The sequence below is a fragment of the Mytilus trossulus genome, chromosome 8, assembly GCF_036588685.1.
Source record: "Mytilus trossulus isolate FHL-02 chromosome 8, PNRI_Mtr1.1.1.hap1, whole genome shotgun sequence".
NCBI lineage: Eukaryota > Metazoa > Mollusca > Bivalvia > Mytilida > Mytilidae > Mytilus > Mytilus trossulus.
In genome coordinates, this window is record NC_086380.1 from 46,410,826 (window position 1) to 46,432,053 (window position 21,228).

At 31.8% G+C, this 21,228-nt stretch overlaps 1 protein-coding gene across 7 annotated transcripts in view; it reads right to left on the minus strand.

The window, feature by feature from the left end:
* Positions 1-439: 439 nt before the first annotated feature.
* The window catches only part of LOC134681039 (kinesin-related protein 13-like), a 52,298-nt gene continuing 31,509 nt past the window's right edge, over positions 440-21,228 (minus strand). For all 7 annotated transcript variants that reach the window (XM_063540418.1, XM_063540420.1, XM_063540416.1 and 4 more), the window contains 4 exons: positions 18,714-18,814; positions 17,124-17,709; positions 9,968-10,066; positions 440-2,165 (listed from right to left, as the gene is read on the minus strand). In XM_063540418.1, coding sequence (XP_063396488.1) covers positions 2,121-2,165; positions 9,968-10,066; positions 17,124-17,709; positions 18,714-18,814 — 831 coding nt within the window. In that variant the 3' untranslated portion in view covers positions 440-2,120. The remainder of the gene's footprint in view (positions 2,166-9,967; positions 10,067-17,123; positions 17,710-18,713; positions 18,815-21,228) is intronic.

Below are 21,228 nucleotides of genomic sequence, written 5' to 3' on the forward strand. Positions count from 1 at the left end.
AAAGCAGTCTATGGAATTACGAAAATAAGGTCAGTTATATACTCATATAATAAATATATATATCATTCATATCAACTTGACTTGTTTAAAACATTTATCATGTATTATGCATCTTGTCACTTGTGTATACATGTACTATGTTTGCATTTAAACCCGTCTTGGTTTCACTTTTTGCAATAAAAATATTATTATATCATATGTCATGTATGTGGGGTATAAAAATCCTGCACTGTTTACATATGGTCCTGTTTGGAAATATCTTCATCTTTTTGAACAGTTTGTTTCTTTTTCTAATCAGTGATGTATTTCTCATTTGCCCATGGTAATTTCTTTTTTGTATGTGGATCATTTTGGTTTGAATTGATTTTTCTGTACTTACATTATTATATAAACAACTTAGAACTGCAAGAAATTGTCCAAATATAAATTTAAAGGAAAATTCTGCTTTAAAATGATTTTATTTTTTATAAGTAAATAAATAAAAATATAACAATAAACTAACAATTGGACGTAAAGTATTGCCCTATTCAATCTAATCACTTCCAATAATCTATGAAAGTAAAAATATTCTGGTTATATCCATTGAAACAAGGGCTATCATGATGATGTATCTCGGTCCTTACAGGCTGAAAAAATAACCTAACAATAATTTTTTAAACAAAATGTACTGACTGAACACTCAAAGTAATTAGACCAATGACATATACATTCTATAAAACAGTGATGTTATCAGCTGAATTTGCTATAAAGACATGTTTATATATATCTCACAATGATACTAAAAACAAAACAAACATACATTTTACAGATTGCAACTGAACATAAAGCTTAGGTTGATCATTTAAGATAAATAGAGATCAACGTCAAGTAACTCCATCAAAACAGCTTGTGTTTGATTGATAATGACAGAAGGATATTTGGGGAGAGTTTGATCAGAGAAAAAAGAAAATGAAGTCAAGCATAACAGATTGGCATGGACACTTTCTACTGAGTCTTAAGACACTTAAAACTGATGTGTCCAAAATTTATAAATTTGACTTATGTAAACTCTGAAAAGTAAAATCTAAAATTTATAAACAAATACTTTCCTAAGCGCAGCCTGATTCAACCACACAGGTTGAACCCTGAACAGTTGGGGGTAAATTTGGACACACTATTCAAGCTTGAAACTGTCTGAATTTGGATTGTGAAATCAGTTGTCAGACTATAAACAAATAAAACCTTATAATTCGAAAAAAGGTAAAATTGAAAATTTTATAAAAATCAAAAAAGGTGCTTACATAAAATAGATATAAACAATTTAAATAAGTTTCATAAAAAAATGCTGAATCAGGATTTTTTATTGAGTAATTGTCATAAAACTGGAAAATCACTCTTTTTGTAATGAATATACAAAAATGTAACCCCATCAAGGGGAAACGTATAGTCTTAAATTTATAAAAATCAAAAGGGAGCTCTGATAGAAATTAACAATTCACCAAAGTTTCTTGCAAATTGGTGAAATTATTTTTGAGTTTTTGTCTGAAAAATTGAATATCCCCCTAAAAACAGCCGCACACATGAAAAACCTACCCTTCAGTTTTTAAAATAAGATATGTGTCCTATTAGAATCAAAAAAATTCATGGAAGCAATAGATGTGTTGACAATTTACACATGGCTAACGCTCAGGATAAAATTCCAATATCACGGCCAAGGCCATGTTTAAATTTCCAATATATCTATGGCTTCCCTGAATGAGTTTTTAAATAATCAAAAGGTCAGCAAAATGATCAATTTTGTAAGAATTAGAGAAATTATATAATCATAGCTAGATCAGTAAAAAACACACCAAAAACAAATGACACACAGTTATACATGTACAACTGTATGTCACATAGGTAAATTCAAAGGGACTTCATTTTGACATACACAAATACTCCCAATAAACTCCAAAAAAACATAAATTTGTAATCAATAATCAAGATGCCCTGCATTAAATTCTTCATTTTTCTTTAGCAAGAACAAATAATGCTTGAATAACTTGCATAGTATTTTGATATTGAAAGTTCTAATGGCAATGTGTAAACTGGTGTGCTCTGCATTTTTTTTGCAAATCATGTTCAGGATTATGAAAATTTCCTTATTTTATCTCATCTTTTTCTTCACTATTTTTCTTATCTTCTTCCTAGAAAATGAAATGCATATGAAAGTAAATACAAGAAAAAGTATAATTTTCAACAAGGTTCGGTTCAACTGATTTAAACAGTTTGTATTGAACACTTAAATATGGATTCATGTCTATATTCATTACAGTTTTCAAAACAATAAACAGTCATTATTTGACAAAAAAATCATAGAAGTTGTGTTGGTAAATCATAAGCTATGTTGGGGAATTCTACAATGATTGAAGGCAAAACCTTTTTAGCATTTCAAAGTTCTAGCATGATAACCGAAAGAGGAGTAAACAAGAAGAACAAAGATCTCTGTATGCCTGATATCACTAAAACTGACAAAGTTCATCAACACCCCATTTATGTAAAATTTAAAGAAAATAAATATCCTTATATAATGCACATACTTAATAAATGTACTATCATCCTATACAGTGTGTTAAAACTTAAAAACTTAAAAACGACCGATACTTGGATGCCCCATCCGCACTATAATTTTCTATGTTCAGTGGACAGTCAAAATGGGGTAAAAACTCTAATGTGGCATTAAATAAGAAAGATCATATCATAGGGAACATGTGTACTAAGTTTCAAACTGATTGGAATTCAACTAATCAATAAGTTTTAATACTTTAATAACTATTAGCACATGTAACACAATCGACCATTAACAACCAACTAATTTTTATCTCCTGTACACCATTTAATATTATCTACTTCTTTTGATGTCAATGATTCAGTTATTGCTGCAATGTCAATTCTTAAACGCTTGTCATCTACAAGTTTAGTCAATTAAACAGCTTCAACTACACTTTTATTGTCAATGTAAGCTTCAATTGGTATAGTCTTATGTTTTAATCCTAAAATGTCTTTTATTATTCGACGGTGAAATAAACTAGACTCTAACTCATCTTGTAAGCTTAAGGCTTCTGTTGCAATTCTTTATCTTACTACACGTTTGATTTTGTTTGCTTGCCAACTTTTCGGACAGCTATTACTCTCATTATCAACTATTCAAATTACACGAGACTCTGTACTTCTAGTTCCATTACTAATATTTCCCCAGAGTGGCGTCTGTTAAAACGATAATTTTCCATTCTTTTATATCTTTATTCATTTTTGGAAATGAAAATATTGATTTAACTTCCTTAAGTCTATTCCTTGCTTTGATTGCTCTTGTCAAATGTGCCACTGTCCCTTCTTTAAGTTTAGAACTCATGTCTATCATTTCAAAAGCCATATCAGGTCTTGAAACTTGAACAGCCCAATTTATTTGGCCAATTAACTTTCCTGTACAAGGTTTGCTCACTTGTATTAAGTACATCCTGTTTCATAGCAGCTCTTGATGGTTCTATAGTTGTATTGACTTTTTTCTCCATACGCAGAATGATCCAGAATTATGCCTTTTTTGTCCTGATGAATTTGAAATCCTACATATGAAAATGTTTTCTCTTCATTTTTTCAGCAACAAATCTTGTCCGCAGTTTTCTCATAACTTCCTCTAATTTTTCATCCCCAGAATGGAGAAAGTCATCTACATGACAACAAACTATTCCACTTAAACGTTGGTCAGTATGTTTGACAAACACTGCAGGTTTCAGATTACATTGTTTACATCCCTTACACTTAAATAGAATTGTCTAGCTCCACCTTAAAGTCCAAACAAACAGTGCTTTAATCTTTTTATTTTCCTTTCTCATAATTGCTTTTTTGGGGGGCTTCAGAAAAACATCTCTATCTAATAACTTCCCTTGAAGAGCTGACTTTATATCTGTTGTTTTAACGGTCCAATTCATGCTAGCAGTAATTGAAAGGAATATTTTAATTATTCCTTTTCCTATTGTTGGCCTGTCTCTTTGCATAGAAAATTCTTCTTCAAAACCTCAAATAACAAGTCTTGCTTTCTGACCTATGTTATCACATTCTTCATAAGTGTCAAAATTATGGAGATTTGAAAGTTCTGTTTGTTTAGCAATTTCCTCATCATTTAAAAAGGAACTCTTTGTCATATTTACACCAATTTCATTCTCATCACTGTCACCTTAGACCTTTTCCCACTCAACTTTATCTAAATCTACACTTTTCTTATCTTCATCAATATCATCATGAACATTATACCAATGTTTATTTTTCCAAGTTGTTTTTCCTGCTTTGCTTAGTTCAGTAGCTTTAGTCCATGTGTTCGAATTAAGCAGTTTGTACTGAATTTGTCATTTTCTTTTAGATTATGGATTATTTTAGCCTGAATGTTCTCCATCTGAGGAATTGTTTCTTTTGATGTTGATAATAACTCAGAAAAACAATTCTTCTTTTCTTTATGGGATACTTCATTATTTTTATTGGTATATCTAGTTTCATGAATGCCTGTTTCATTTGTATCAGGTGTTTCAATATTGCCATTTTGTTCTCGAGAATTAATATCTTTAGTTTTAGTTAATCTGTTTGGTGAAACCCTTACAAATACTCCTCCATGTCGAACAAAAATTACTTTTCCGTCCTGGAAAACTACTTTTCCCGGCCCTAGTCAGCGATCTTTTCCCTCTCGCTTATAAAAAAACGCTGTCACCGTGATCAAATACCTGCTCTGATGCTCTCATTTTGCCACGTAGTGCTCGTCTAATGCGTTCATCTGACTCTGATTGATTGTAAGCTTTTCGAGAATCATGTAAAATATTCAAATGATTTACAAATTCTTCACTTGAAGTTCTTCCTTCTAAAGCGGGCAAAGTGTCTTTTAAATGTTCTGAAGGTTAGAATTAAGTCCAAAAACAAGTTGATGACTACTAAAACCATTCCACATCTGTAAAGCATTTCTTGCCATATATGCCCAAAAAAGAAGGCTCTGATTATTCACCTGTCTATAATCTGCTTCTAGCTTCATCAGCATAGTATCAGTAATTGCATGGACTCTCTCACATAGTCCATTTTGGAAAGGACTTTCACCAGCTGTGGTATAAACTTAAACATTTAGTATTGATGCAACCTCTCTCATTTCATCTGAGCTGAATTCACCGCCATTATCTGTTAATATTGTTCCCATAACACCAAATATTCCGATCCAATTAGTCATCATTTTCTCAATAACACCTGTTGTTTTTTTCCTATCAATAAAAACGGATACAGTGTACCGTGACCACATGTCGATCATGTGCAAAATGCACCGTCCATTCCACTGTTTTAGGTCCATTGCCCCTTTTTCATTAAATTGAGATGCCATAGGTAGGGACACTACTGGTCTTGGTGGCGGTTTTGCATATCGCTTACAAATTTCACATTGTTCCTCTATAGTCAACATTTCTTGCTCATATTCCTTTTTCCATACCCCAGCATCTTTCAAAAGTGCAATTAAACGCTTCATTGGTGGGTGTGCAAATTGTCTGTGCAACTTCAGTAAAGATGCATATCTCTTTGCCGATTTTAACTCTTCAAGTCTGTGTCTGGAATTTCTTCAGTTTTATCTATTGGAATGCAGTAGTGGCCTGATGAAGTTAAATTCAATGACATATGTTGACCAAATATCTCTGCAGTATCATTTTCCATGTCCATTTTTACACCTGCTTTTTTCATAGCTTTTCGAGACAATAAAAGCGGTATGTCCGAATCTACAACATCAGTTCTTATTGTGACATCTTTACCTGCGATAACTGCTGGCAGACTATACTCTCCAATTGATTTTAACCGTGTTCCACCTCCAAATTTAAATACCTTGTTGCCATCCTCCTTAAAAATCTTCGCTTTAACTTTTTCACTTAAAAAGAGTCAACATAACTCCTCATCCATAATTGTCCACAAACCATGCTACTACATGCACAGTTTCGTGCATCCATCTCAATACGAGTGATATCCTCACACACATTTCTTGTAAACATACTACTTCTTCTACCTCTGTTATATTTACTCTCTCCTGTATATTCTCCCAGCTATGTGGACAGTTTGCCATCATATGTCAAAAAGATCCACAAGAACTACATGTCAATAATGTGCCGTCTGAACCTTTTGGATTTATTCTCTTCTTTTTTTGTAGAGCTGCCTCCCTTTGTCCAATTTGTTTGTCCACCCCATTGACTTTTATAAAATCCTCTATAAAAATTGTCTCTACCTTCTAGAATACCCTGCTGCCATGAGGGCTTCTTCATTCTCAGCCAAAAAAAAACAGGTTCAAGTTTAATGCTACTTATTGGGGCAGATTTTTTGTCTGAATCACACATTTCATCCTTAATTTTTTTTAAAGATCTCTTTGCTTCATCATACAATGTTGGTTTGTTTTCATAATTCATGCCTGTAAGGACTAACATTTTTTCTTCTTTTGTAATTTTTGCTCTTCTCTGTAATTTAAATGCCAATATTTCAGAGGGCAACTTCATGTTTTTCTTTTCGATTTTTCGATATTTAGCATTAAATGTTTCTACATATAATCTTGAATTGATTGATTAGGACCCCTTTGAAAATCTTCAAAATCTTCGAATTTAGCAAGACTGTCAGCTAATTATCTTTTGCAAGATGCTTGTCCATAAAGTAATTAGTGTGGTCATACCAGTGTCTTCCTTTAAATCATCTAAACTTATCTGATCAAAAACTTTTTCTCTTATTTTTGATTCATCATCTTCAGGTAGGGATAATGCAATTACAACACCCTGTTTTTTCTTATCTAAATCAGTTATCTCTTTCCAGGCCAAAAGTGCTTGCTTGTAAAGTTCGTATGATTTCAGTTTTGCATTGTAATTAGGGGGGGTTTATTTTTGTTGACATTTTGTCCACCTTTGAATTTTCTCTCCACTTTAAACTCCTTTATTATACACTCTGATGTCTTTTCTTTTCAACCTCGCTCTGCTAACATGTGTTAATGCATTCAGAAGGACATCAATAAGTTTTAATACTTTAATAACTATTAACACATGTTACGCAATTCACCGTTAACAGGAAGAGAATAAATCCAACATGAAACCAGTTAGTGTTCAAACATAATATAGAGTAATCTCTCTTTATATAGTCCAATTGATATAAGATTAATAACATCAACAATTTTTTTTAAACTAAAGCAGGACTGACGACCGGATGAACGAACGAATGGACGATCAAACAAAGGAACAGATGCACAAACCAGAAAACATAATGCCCATAAATGGGGCATAAACATCTGAGATAAGTCTAGTACTGTTGGTTACAATCTAAATATTTTTTTTTATCGCTCCTGTTTTCTGGAAAATGGGAACATTGATAGCTTTTTAAAATACTAGTAGATTGTGGGTGTTTGATAACTAGCAACAAACCAAAAACATCCATATAAAGTGATTGAACTTCAACTTTGTCAAAAACAACCTCAACCAAAAACTTTAACCTGAGGCAGGACGGACGAATGGACGCACTTATGGACGCACAGACCAGAAAACATAATGCCCCATTGTTTGACACTGATTTTCCAACTCTTCCAAGACATTCCTGATATAAACCTATGATATAAGTTTCTTTAATATCTGGCAAGAATTGTACACATGAGAGCACTAGCAATGCAATTTTCCATATAAATAATGTTTTCAAAGCGCATAACTCTTTTTAAAATAATTGAATGGCATGTTAGCAGTGGACAACAATATATATATAAAATCAAATTTATATTGTGAATATCACCCCTCTGCTTACTTTTTAATTGGTAAACTATCTAAATTAGTTGAATGTCACACATTATGCATATAGCCTATGCTATAGTTAGTACTATGTATTAAATATAAATAATGTTTTGCAAACCATGACTTTTTGGGAATAAACTAAATACTTATGAATATTTTGATTGCCTTTACCTACTGGTTCCAAGGTATGATCTCCATGATTCATATCGTACAGAGACAGCAATTTTGAATTCTACCAGGATAAATACAGTTGGATAGTGGTAAAATAATTCCCAGGAAGACTCAAAGTAAAGTGATATCATAGGTAGTACAGAGTACTTAGTATATAAGTTAAAATTATAGAATTTCAGGGCAAATAAAAGTTGAAAATATGTTGCACATCCCTCTGGTTTAACCGTAGCAAAATACAAGAACCGGCATTCCCTCACCTTAGTCCATGTGCATATTAAACAATGGACACAGATAAATTCATGACAAAATTGTGTTTTGCTGATGGTGATGTGTTTGTAGATCTTACTTAACTGAACATTCTTGTTGCTACAATTATCTCTATGGATAATGAACTTGGCCCAGTAATTACAGTGGAAAATATTTTCCAAAACATTTACAAAATTTATGAAAATTGTTAAAAATTTACTGGTTATATTTATAAATTAACTGTTTACAAAATTTAGAACTTTTGAAATACTAAGGTTTTTCTAGCTCAAGCATAGATTACCTTAGCTGGATTTGGCAAAACTTTAAGGAATTTTGGATCTCAATGCTCTTCCACTTCGTACTTTATTTGGCTTTTTAACTTTTTTGGATTCAAGCGTCACTGATGAGTCTTTTGTAAACGAAACGCGCGCCTGGCGTATATACAAAATTTAGTCCTGGTATCTATGATAAATTTTGGTCTTCTTGACTAATTTGTAGATCTTATATTGCTGAACATTATTGCTGTTTACAGTGTATCTCTATCTATAATAATATTCAAGATTAAAATAACCAATATCTTCAAAATTTTCTTAAAATTATTAATTTGGGGGCAGCAACCCACCAACAGGTTGTCTGATTTTAGGGTTGGCAAAAACCCGGGTTTTATGAGTATTCCCCAGCCCAGTGGGAAATACTGGGAAAACCCAGGTTTTACTGGGTTTTAGTGCGTTATACTGGGCAATACTGGGTAATATAAAATATTAGTCTGAATTTTATAGAGGATTCAGTCATCAAATTTTATACATTTAAAATAACCTTTTTGTTTCGTCTGGATTGGTAAAACTGTAAAGCAAAAAACTTGTTTTTAAATAAATATACCTCCTTTTAAGAATTAACAATAACATGTAAGAAAAAATGCATTTAAATACTGTCACTAATTAGTAAGTAATTATTCTGATTAAAATGCAGATTTGTTTATGTAACAATAATCAGCCCTTTTAATTTGATAAGTGTTAATGGCATGACCCCTTAGGGTGTATATTTAGCAATAATTTATAAATTGACAATAAAGGGCTCAAAAACTGCAAAATTTCCTTAAAATCACTAATTTGGGGGCAGCAACCCAACAACAGGTTGTCCCATTTGTTTGAAAATATCAGGGCAGATACATCTTGACCTAATAGACATTTTACCAGTGTCAGATTTGCTCTAAATGCTTTTCTTTCAGAGTTATAAGCCAAAATCTCCATTTTACCCCTATCTTCTATTTTTAGCCATGGCGGCCATCTTAGTTAGTTGAAAGGGTCACTCCATACATTTTTTTAAACTAGATGATGATTGTGGCCAAGATTGGTTAACTTGAGCTCAATAGTATCAGAGAACAATATTTTTGTAAAAGATTACGGACGACCGACGACAGACGCCAAGTGATGAGAAAAGCTCACTTGTTCAGGTCAGGTGAGCTTAAAACACTGGTGAAAAAAATGTCAAAATAGGTGCAATTTGGGTACTCTGGCATTATATTATTCAACAAATTAGTTTGGTTGAATATAACAAATGGACATTCTTCAAAATTGTACCAGCTTGCAAAAGGAGCAGGACAACTCTTCAATATAGTCATGGTAATATCATAAGTAACAAGAAAGAAAATTCCCAGAGAGATGTATATATACAATACATATTTAATTGCATTCCAAATGTTACTGTCTAAGATTTGCAGCATTCACCAGCATAACTAAATTGTAAAGAATAAGAAGTAACACAGTAAATACCTCTCTAATGCTAACTTTTGCTGTTTTCTCTAGACCTGCTATCATCTGTCGGGATTCTAATAAAAGCTTCTGTAACTTACTGGATGGTGAGGCCTCCACCTGCATTAAAATTCATGATAGCATAATGGTTACTTAACAAACTAGAGAATCTCAAGAACCTGTGTCACTCACCTGAATTTACTAATGCTTTTAAAATCATGTTAAATAAGATTAAAATCATAATAAAAAGTATTGAATATTAGATATTATTAAAAGGTGGCTCAGGACAATTGGACTGCGCATAATTTCACCCATGAATTACAAAAGTATTTGTCATAAATTCAATATAATTTTTATTAAATATTTTGATTGATTATAAATGTTAAATTATTGTAGTTATGTGACTTATAGAATATTTTCGTTATTATATATCCATATTTGTTAAAGGGTCAAAATGACATTTTATCCATATTTTCACCCTTTTCCCACCAAAATTTGGGTTTTACGGTAGTCTAAATTATAATCCATAGAATTTCTTAATAATTTGCCAAAATGTAGTTTATATCCTGCTTGTTTAAGAACATTAATAAAAAGAATGGGTCACCGGACTTATTTTTACACTACAAGTTGTGCAGAATTGTCAGATATTGTATAGATTATGCATGGAAAACCCAATTTTTGGTCATAAAACGTAAAGTACACCATAGAATTTTGAGATTAAATATGAGAAGATAGCTCAAATATTATTCTTTCAGATAATAAGAAGAAAAAATGGGGTCACCGGACTCGTTTTCTTGCTACATAATAAAATGGATAAATTCCTAACACATTCTATTGTAAAAGTAACACTATCTGAATTATCTGCCCTTGTATTTGAGTTGTCTGCCCTTATTTGGCAAAGTTGGAAAAAAATAAATCAAACAAAAGTATTTGTTTTTTGGTAAAATACAACCATAAATATGATAAATAATGGCATTTTCTATATCAAAATAAAAAATCTTACACATGAATTACCTACTAATTTTAAAATTTGCACATTTTATCTAAAATCTAGACTTTGTTTTCTGGTATTTCAAAATCCAAAATGGAGGAAGACACCCTATTTACCTTAAGGTAAAATATTTATTTTTCCTTATTGGTGACCTATGTTTTTTATTTGCTTATTCTTTAAAACTATATTTCAGCTTCTTATATTGCAGTTTTGGACCAAGTGTCATAGAACGTTTTTTTGAAATTCCGATAAAAATATCTATTTTCCCTATCATTTCATTGAAAAATGGTCCCTTTTACATACCTGTTTAAAAGTGAGCTACCCTAATTGGTCCATGACCCCCTATTTTTTTTTTCGACCAATTTGATTCAGTTTCTGTAAAGAATAAAATAACAAATAATATGGCACTTCTGATAGAAACTTTAAATAGGCCCGAGCAACCGTAATGATATCTAAGATAAAATATAACAAAAAAACTGAAAATTTCCAACAAAGGATTTTGGAATTCTTCTGAAAATTTAAGGGCAGCTAAACCTAATTATGATGAACATTTTGACCACCTGTCAGATTTGCTCTAAATGCTGTAGTTTCAGATATTTAAACAACAAACTACATTTTACCCCTTTTTTCTATTTTTAGCCATGTCAGCCATGTTGGTTGGAACTTGGAAGGCTTGGTCATTGGACACATTTTAAAACTATATACCCCAATAATGATTTTGACCAAGTTTGTTTAAATTTGGCTCAGCAGTTTCAGAGAAGAAGACTTATTTGTAGCTCTTACTTTGCTGTTTTACAGTTTATCTCTTGCTATAGTTATGTTATCAAAATTTAAAAACAGGACTAAAATTTTAAATCTAAAAACACAGTTTGATTCGGCATAACAAAGAACCCAATTTATTCAAATTTTGTTGAAATCAAACAAAGTTTAATTTTGGACCCCAATTTGGACTAACTTAAAAGATGGGCCCATAATCAAAAATCTAAATACATGTTTAGATTGAGCATATCAATGAACCCTAAAAATTCAATTTTTGTTTCAAACTAAGTTTAATTTTAGACCCTTTGGACCATAATGTGGATCAATTTAAAAACGGGAACCAAAATTAAAAATCTAAATACAGGGTTTAAAGATTAGGCATATCACAGAACCTCAAAACTTTATTTTTGGTGAAATCAAAAAAAAAATATTTGGACCCCTTGGACCTCATGTGGACCAATTTAAAAACGTGGACCAATCTCCAAAAACTTAGTACACAGTTAGATGCAGCATATTAGAGAACCCCAAGATTTCTAGAATAGACCCCATTGAAATTGGTCAAGAAATAAGCAATTTATACAAAGTATTTTTATTGTTTCTGGCCCCCTTATGGCCCCTAATTCCTAAACAGTTTGGGCTAACCTTCTTTTTTTGGTATGGAACCTTGTGGTACAATTTCAGAAAGATCGATACACTTACACACAAGTTATTGTCTGGAAACTAGAAAAATACTTATTTTGACCACTTTTTGGGCCCCTTGTTCCTGAACTGTTGGGATCATAACCCCCAAAATCAATCCCAACCTTCCTTTGTGGTTTCAAACCTTGTGTTAAAATTTCATTGAGATCCATTCACTTAAACTAAAGTAATTGTCCTGAAGCGTAGTGTCTTTGGATGACACTGACGACGATGACAAAGACAGATGGACAATGTGATACCAATTTACAAACACAAAAAACTTTTGTGCCAGTGGTCATAAAAAAAATGCGAAAATTCCGTAAAATTTTCAATTCAGGGGCAGCAACCCAACAACAGGTTGTCTGATTGGTCTGAAAATTTAAGGACAGATAGATCTAAACCTGTTAAACATATAACCGAATGTTAGATTTGCTGTAAATGCTTTAGTTTCAGACATATAAGCCAAAAACTGCATTTTACCACTATGTTCTATTTAAAGCCATGTCAGCCATGTTGGTTGGAAGGCCGGGTCATCTGACACATTTTTAAAATTAAATACCCTAATGATGACTGTGGCCAAGTTTGGTTAAATTTGTCTCAGTTAAGTTTCAGAGAAGAAGATTTTTGTAAGAAATAACATAAGTTTACCAAAAATTGTTAAAAATTTACTATAAAGGGCAATTAATCCTTAAGGGGTGGACTGATAATTTTGGTCATGTTGACTTATTTGTAAATCTTACTTTGCTGAATATTATTGCTGTTACAATTTATTTCTATCTATAATAATATTCAAGATAATTACCAACCAGATGCTCCGCAGGGCGTAGCTTTATACGACCGCAGAGGTTGAACCCTGAACGGTTGGGGCAAGTATGGACACAACATTCAAGCTGGATTCAGCTCTAAATTTGGATTGTGATTAAATAGTTGACACAGCATAGGTTTCTGACACAGAATGAATGTGTTCTAATGAACTTAATTTTTTTGTTTTCTCTTTGAGCAATTCACTATGCTGTTGAATATTATTCCTCTCAAAAAAATGTTTGAAGAAATTTTCTTTTTATTTATGAAATTTCAAATGAGAAAAGTGAACCCAATTTTTTTAATTCACATCCCCCTTTCCCTTATTCCAAAACTAATCTCAATTAAAATTTCTAATGGAGTTTTCAACAATTACTACTCATTTAAATACATCATAAAATATTAAGATGTAAAAAAACTGCTTGTTATCACTGAATGGTAAAGATTATTTTAATTTATCAGTTGGTAGTAAAAAGTGAATATAAATTGTATATTGTATATATAACAAAGATTTAAGTTGATTCTGAACAAAGAAAGATAACTCCAAATAAAAAAAATTCTTACAATTAGATATTTCTTGCTTACTATGCTGGACAAAGAAAGATAACTCTAATTAAAAACAAAATTGCTATTTCACAATATTTTGCAATAAGATATTTCTTGCCATTGCGCAATACTGTGCAATTGAAAAGACTTGCTATTGCACAAAACTTAATATAATAATTTTAGATCCTGATTTGGACCAACTTGAAAACTGGGCCCAGAATCAAAAATCTAAGTACATGTTTGGATTCAGCATATCAAAGAACCCCAAGATTTCAATTTTTGTTAAAATCAAACTAAGTTTAATTTTGGACCCTTTGGACTTTAATGTAGACCAATTTGAAAACAAGACCAAAAATGAGGAATCTACATACACAGTTAGATTTGGCATATCAAAGAACCCCATTTATTCAATTTTTGATGAAATCAAACAAAGTTTAATTTTGGACCCGATTTGGATCAACTTGAAAACTGGGCCGATAATCAAGAATCTAAGTACATTTTTAGATTCAGCATATCAAAGAACCCAACCGATTAATTTTTTGTCAAAATCAAACGAAGTTTAATTTTGGACCCTTTGGACCTTAATGTAGACCAATTTGAAAACGGGACCAAAAGTTAAAAATCTACATACACAGTTAGATTCGGCATATCAAAGAACCCCAATTATTCAATTTTGATGAAATCAAACAAAGTTTAATTTTGGACCCTTTGGGTCCCTTGTTCCTAAACTGTTGGGACCAAAACTCCCAAAATCATTACCAGCCTTCCTTCTATGGTCATAAACCTTGTGTTTAAATTTCATAGATTTCTTTTTACTTATACTAAAGTTATGGTGCGAAAACCAAGAAAAATGCTTATTTGGGTCCCTTTTTGGCCCTTAATTCCTAAACTGTTGGGACCTAAACTCCCAAAATCAATACCAACCTTCCTTTTGTGGTAATAAACATTGTGTTTAAATTTCATTATTTTCTATTTACTTAAACTAAAGTTATTGTGCGAAAACCAAGAATAATGCTTATTTGGGCCCTTTTTTGGCCCCTCATTCCTACACTATTGAAACCAAAACTCCCAAAATCAATCCCAACCTTTCTTTTGTGGTCATAAACCTTGTGTCAAAATTTCATAGATTTCTATTAACTTAAACTAAAGTTATAGTGTGAAAACCAAGAAAATGCTTATTTGGGCCCTTTTTGGCCCCTAATTCCTAAAATGTTGGGACCAAAACTCCCAAAATCAATACCAACCATCCTTTTGTGGTCATAAACCTTGTGATTAAATTTTATAGATTTCTATTCACTTTTACTAAAGTTAGAGTGCGAAAACTAAAAGTATTCGGACGACGACGACGACGACGACGCCAACGTGATAGCAATATACGACGAAAATTTTTTCAAAATTTGCGGTCGTATAAAAAATTAACCACAGAGTGAATGTGTTGTTTCCTGGTAGAAATCTAAGTCCAAAGTTTAAAAGTAAAATATGGAAAAAATAAATTTATTTTTTGACAAGATTTACTTCTGGATACTATCTTGTGATCATAAACAAGCTTCTGTTCAAATTTGGTACAAACCCAGGGTAGGTAAAGAAAGAGAAAGTTATTGAAATCCTAAAAACTTTAACCACAGAGTGAATGTAATGTATCCCTGTAGTAAAACTAAGTCCATTTAAAAGTAAAATACGATAAAATGGATTTTTTTTTTACAAAATTTATTTCTGAATATATGATTATGATCATAAACAAGCTTCTGTCCAAGTTTGGTAGAAATCCAGTATAGTTCAAGAAAGTTACTAAAATTTCAAAACCTTTAACCCACAGAGTGAATATTTGTGGACGCCCCATATGCAGCCGGAATGTAGGATTGCTTAGTCTCGCTTTTTCAACTAAAATTGAAGGCTCAACAAAAAACATTGTAAAAGTAGCATAAATGCTAAAATTGTGAAGATTTTCTTAATATTACATGAATTTAAGATGTATGTGCATGGTATTGTCAAAAACAGTCCATATTTATTGAACATTCTAAAATATTCTATTTTCCAATAAATAGCTAAAAGTCTACATTTCAAGAAATTTCAAGAAATTTGTAAAAAAGCTATATTGTCATGATTGTGGGGCCAATTCAGTGTCTCACTCCTTTTAGATAGAAAAAATAACTATATATACGATATCGATGTGAAGAGTGAACTTTATTCAAATCAACATTTACTGTTGAAATAAATTGGGAAGGGACAGATGATGCCCCCACTTCCATATAACATTATAAAGGGACATAACCCAAGAACAGTATAAGTGATGCTATCCAAATGGGACAATATCCCTAATGCGCTTTGAAATGAGGAACTCTAAAGTCATGTGTAAACAAAAAATCTCTGTGTAGTGATATTTGACACATTTATATGATAAACAAATGACTGAGCTGAACCATTTGTGTTAATTTAGAAAGTAAGGGAACACAGAATAAATGTGTAAAAACTATGGAGCTTTTAAATGTGTTCAAAGTATTAAAATTTCAAAGAACTTATTGTGTTAAAAATGGATTTTTTACCATGAGGAGCCACATCGCAAAAGGGTAATCAGGATTTGCTAATTTACAGAAAAATGAATCACACTTCGTACCCTGAAAATTTAACCACATATGTAAAAATGGCTCAGCTTCGAAACAAGCCATCATACATATATACAAGTTTACGATATGGACTGAGCAACAGAAGAAAACGTTACCATTACCGCCTATGTAGAAACAATTACGCATATTGCCCCAAATATGTACTTGATCTATATTTGGTGTAATAAGCATTGTGTATAAGTTTCAAAGCATTTGGTTGAGGCAAACTTTTCAGTTAGAGAAAGGAAAAAAAAAGGTCACCAATATTTCAATTTGTAAAGGGGCATAACTCTAGAACATTAAAAGTGATACCACAAAAATTCAAACTGGATCTGTGGTAATAAGTTTCATAGCATTTGGTTATGGTAATCTTAAGTTTGAGAACAGTTACAAATTTTTTGGACACATGGACATACTGACAAGGGTAAAACTTAATTTCCCCTCCCCTACAGAAGGAACATAAAAAATATTGCATTGCATATTTACCATTGAGATTGTTAAAGTTGAGAATTGAAATGGGGAATGTGTCAAAGAGAAAATAAGCACAGTATTAGTACGTATGGAACATTGATGGGATATAAAGTTGCATACAATCAATGTACATGTGTAGAGTGAATTCCTGAGTTGGGATCCTCCTGTCTTGCCATCTGACATGTACAGAACAAAGTTATTTCTATTAAAATTTTGTGGTCATTTTTAAGATTTAGGAATAAATTTCTATAGATTAAATATTGAACTTCACATAAGAACTGCTAATATGTTAGTCTATTTTTATTTATTTTTATATTACTGTTCTTACCTCTTTATATGGACTTCCTAAATTAAAGCTATTATTCAAATTATTGTCTTCATCATCTTCATCGTCTAGATAATTGGACAACTTTTCTTCAAAAGAAACTCTTTGTCTCCTGGATGAGGACATTTGTTGAACAGTAAAGTCAACTTGGTGTGTTCCACTTATACCACTGTCCCTAGTTAAACTACTTATTCTACTCTCCTTAGCACCATAAAAATGTCCAGAATCCTGTTTATCCTGAACATACTGATCATCTATTGGTCCTTCACCACTTAAATTACGCAAATGTTGATCAAATCTTGCTTTAATATTATTTTCCCTATTTTCACCCTCTTGAATTGTCTCCCTTTCATCATATATCATCAGATCATCTTGGTCATTTATACTTTCTTTTGATGGTCCATATAATTCAATGTCTGATAACATGGGCTTTTGTTCAGACTGTGGAGTTTTATATTTTTCTGAGTAGTGTATTGAGGGAGAAAGTGATCGTTTTTGCTTTATGGATTCTGCAAAAGTTTGTTGTGGAGATAAATCTGCAGTTATTCGACTGAATGATTTACTACAAGAGAAACAACTTCTAGAAGCACTGAAAGGGAAAACAAATATAATTATTCAAGCTGCAACTAATAACAAAAACTTTCCAATCTATGTACAGACATGCAGTGTCCATTCAATAACAGGAATAAGGAATAAGGTAAATAACTCAGAACTTTACTTTTCAGTTACATCTAGTTTTAATGAAATATTGAAAGAAATCCAAATCCTGATAATTGTTAAAGTAACTGTAACTTTTAAGAGGTTCAAGCTTTAAATACAAAGACAAACAATATGCTGTACATGCAAACATTTACATTGACTATTAAAGTTCAACAACACAATGTTAATGTTATGAAAAAAATATTTAAGAAATAATTGATGCAAGGTATACTTTATTGCAGTTTCTATGTCCTCGAAGTATAAGTTTAAAAGCGTTTGTGTGGGCTCTTCCATGAACCTCCCTTTTTGTTTGTAAAGAAGCAAACGGCTGTGATTTTTCAGAGGGAGGAGTTTGAACAGCCAACATGATTGGTTTTCGTATCTGGGTCAAATATGTCAATTTCAAGATGCATCACATTACAGTCATAATAAATGAATTACAAATGTAGTAACATCATGTGCACCATTGAAGTGTTGGAAAGTGTTTGAAAGTTAAGGAAATATATGAAGTGCATGATAATTTGATAAAATTCATTATTCTGCAGAAGTCAATATACGCATGTGCAAACAAATTCTATTGGATTTAGAGCATGGGTCTGTTCATAAAGTGAAAGAAGCACGTCATATAAGAATTCTGATTTTATAAAACTAATTAATCAGTATCAGATTGTCTGATAATGACAATGTAACATGACTCCTGAAATATTTATCTTTCTGTAAAACATAATTTAATCTATGTAAATGTATTGCTTATTAGTATTGTTGCAGAAATCTTTCAACTTTTATATAATTTACTTAAATCCTCATTTCATCTAAACTATATATAATTGACTAACCTCATTTCATCTAAACTACTTTGCTGCTTATGTATAGACTTCTATATAATTTACTAACCTCATTTCATCTAAACTACTTTGCTGCTTATGTATAACTTCTTTTGAACTTTCCAAATTCAACTGTAACAGAGTCAATTCCCTCTGCTGTCTCTCAAACAACTGAAAATTAAGATTAAAATGATTGAATGTAATTTCAGCCATGTAGTTGAGAGGAAAAATAAAGAACTGAAGAAGGCCATTGGCCAAAACGTCTTGAAAAATTGGTTTATTTAAACAATTATATGAAAATTTAAGTCATGTGATAACAACAATGTGTCTATAGTACAGGGATGCACCATCGGCACTATCATTTTCTATGTTCAGTGGACTGTAAAAATGGGGTTTAAATCTAATTTGGCATTAAATTAGAAAGATCATATCATAGGGAACATGTGGGCTAAATTTTTAAATTGATTGGACATCAAAATGATCAAAAACTACCTGAACCAAAAACTTTAACCTGAAGCAGGACGGACAAACTGGCAAATGGACCACAAAACATAATACTCATAAATAGGGCATAAAAATATGATGACAAGACTGTTGGTAACAATCTAAATAAATTAAAGATATTTTATGGCTCCTGTTTTCTGAAAATGCTATCTGTTTTCCCCACTTTGTGAAGACTTCAAGAAATTAAATACAAAAAAAACACTGGTACCCTATGGAAAATGCCTTACAAAAAATTGCACTCTTGTAACCTGTAATCAACTGTTTCCCAATCTATTAACAACAATGTGTCTATAGTACAGGGATGCACCATCGGCACTATCATTTTCTATGTTCAGTGGACTGTAAAAATGGGGTTTAAATCTAATTTGGCATTAAATTAGAAAGATCATACATAGGGAACATGTGGACTAAATTTTTAAATTGATTGGACATCAAAATGATCAAAAACTACCTGAACCAAAAACTTTAACCTGAAGCAGGACGGACGAACTGGCGAATGGACTACAAAACATAATACTCATAAATAGGGCATAAAAATATGATGATAAGACTGTTGGTTACAATCTAAATAAATTAAAGATATTTTATGGCTCCTGTTTTCTGAAAATGCTATCTGTTTTCCCCACTTTGTGAAGACTTCAAGAAATTAAATACAAAAAACACTGGTACCCTATGGAAAATGCCTTACAAAAAATTGCACACTTGTAACCTGTAATCAACTGTTTCCCATTTTGTTTCATGAGAATGCTCCCATTTATCATTGCGAACCGAGAGGTAAATAAATCAATGAGTGAAAGATTCTCTTAGTAGAAATTTAAATGGCTCAGCAAATAAACTACACAGAGAACAATACCTAGTGAATTCATTCAATTGGACAGGTGAACTTACAAAAGTTTAAATACCCTGGTCCAACAGAGATGGCACTGTGGAAAACTTTCATTGGTGTTGAAATAATATGTAATATCCCTTCTAATTCAATTTTGTAAACACAGATTTTGTGTTTATACTCAAACTCACAATGACTTGATTCATACAACTTATCAGACGACTTAACAGTAAACTAGATGTGTCAAAGCAACACCAATGGCCCCGTCCCAAAAAGTTGAAAAATCTGCAATTTGAATAACACATGTGGACACAAACATGATGGTAGTCTCATATATCTAAAGTCAGCTCAAAATCTGGAGGCGAATAGAAAAAAAGTCTGTTTAACTGTGATTTTCAACAATTTATCGAAGTCCAAAGCCCATAATTTTGGCAAAAATTAGTGGAGTGGAACAAACTTAATCTTTATCTGAAACTCATCATTGTTAACTCACATAGCAAAAATCAGCCCAATATTTGAAGGTATTTAGAAAAAAAAGTCTGTATAACTGTGATTTTCAACAATTTATCAAAGTCCAAAGCCCGCAATTTCAACAAAAATTAGCGGAGCAAACCTTTAACTTGAACTGTACCACATCATAGTTAACTCACATACCAAAAATCAGCCTAACATCTGAAGGCGTTTAGAAAAAAACTCTGTACAATGGTTTGTTGCAGAATTACGGAATTACAGAATTATGGAATTTCGGACAAGGGTAAAACTATATGGCACTGACAACTTAGTTGCGGGGCCATAAAAAATGGTTAGGAAGCACTGACTTTTTAAGACATAAACAATTTTGATACTGACTGCCAATTTATGGGTCCCAAGTCAGGAGCTTGTAATTATTCTGTGGTTGACATTTGTTGATGTGTTACATATTTGATTTTTTTATTAATTTTTGGTACATTAATTTGGCTGATAGTTTTCTGGTTTGAATTGTTATACATATATGTGATGTTAGTATCTGTGTCATTTGGTCTCTTGTGGAGAGTTTTCTCATTGGCAATCATACCACATCTTCTTTTTGATATACATGTATACTGACATGTGATTTGGGCAATATATAAAAGACAGCAGAATTTAGTTATTCTGACAAATCATGGTAACAAACCAAGGGAATAACATCAACTTACTATAAATAGCAAGTCTGTGTCCCCTACTATGCATTATGAACATGCAAGGGCTGTATAGCCAGTCAATGTTGTTAAAACTT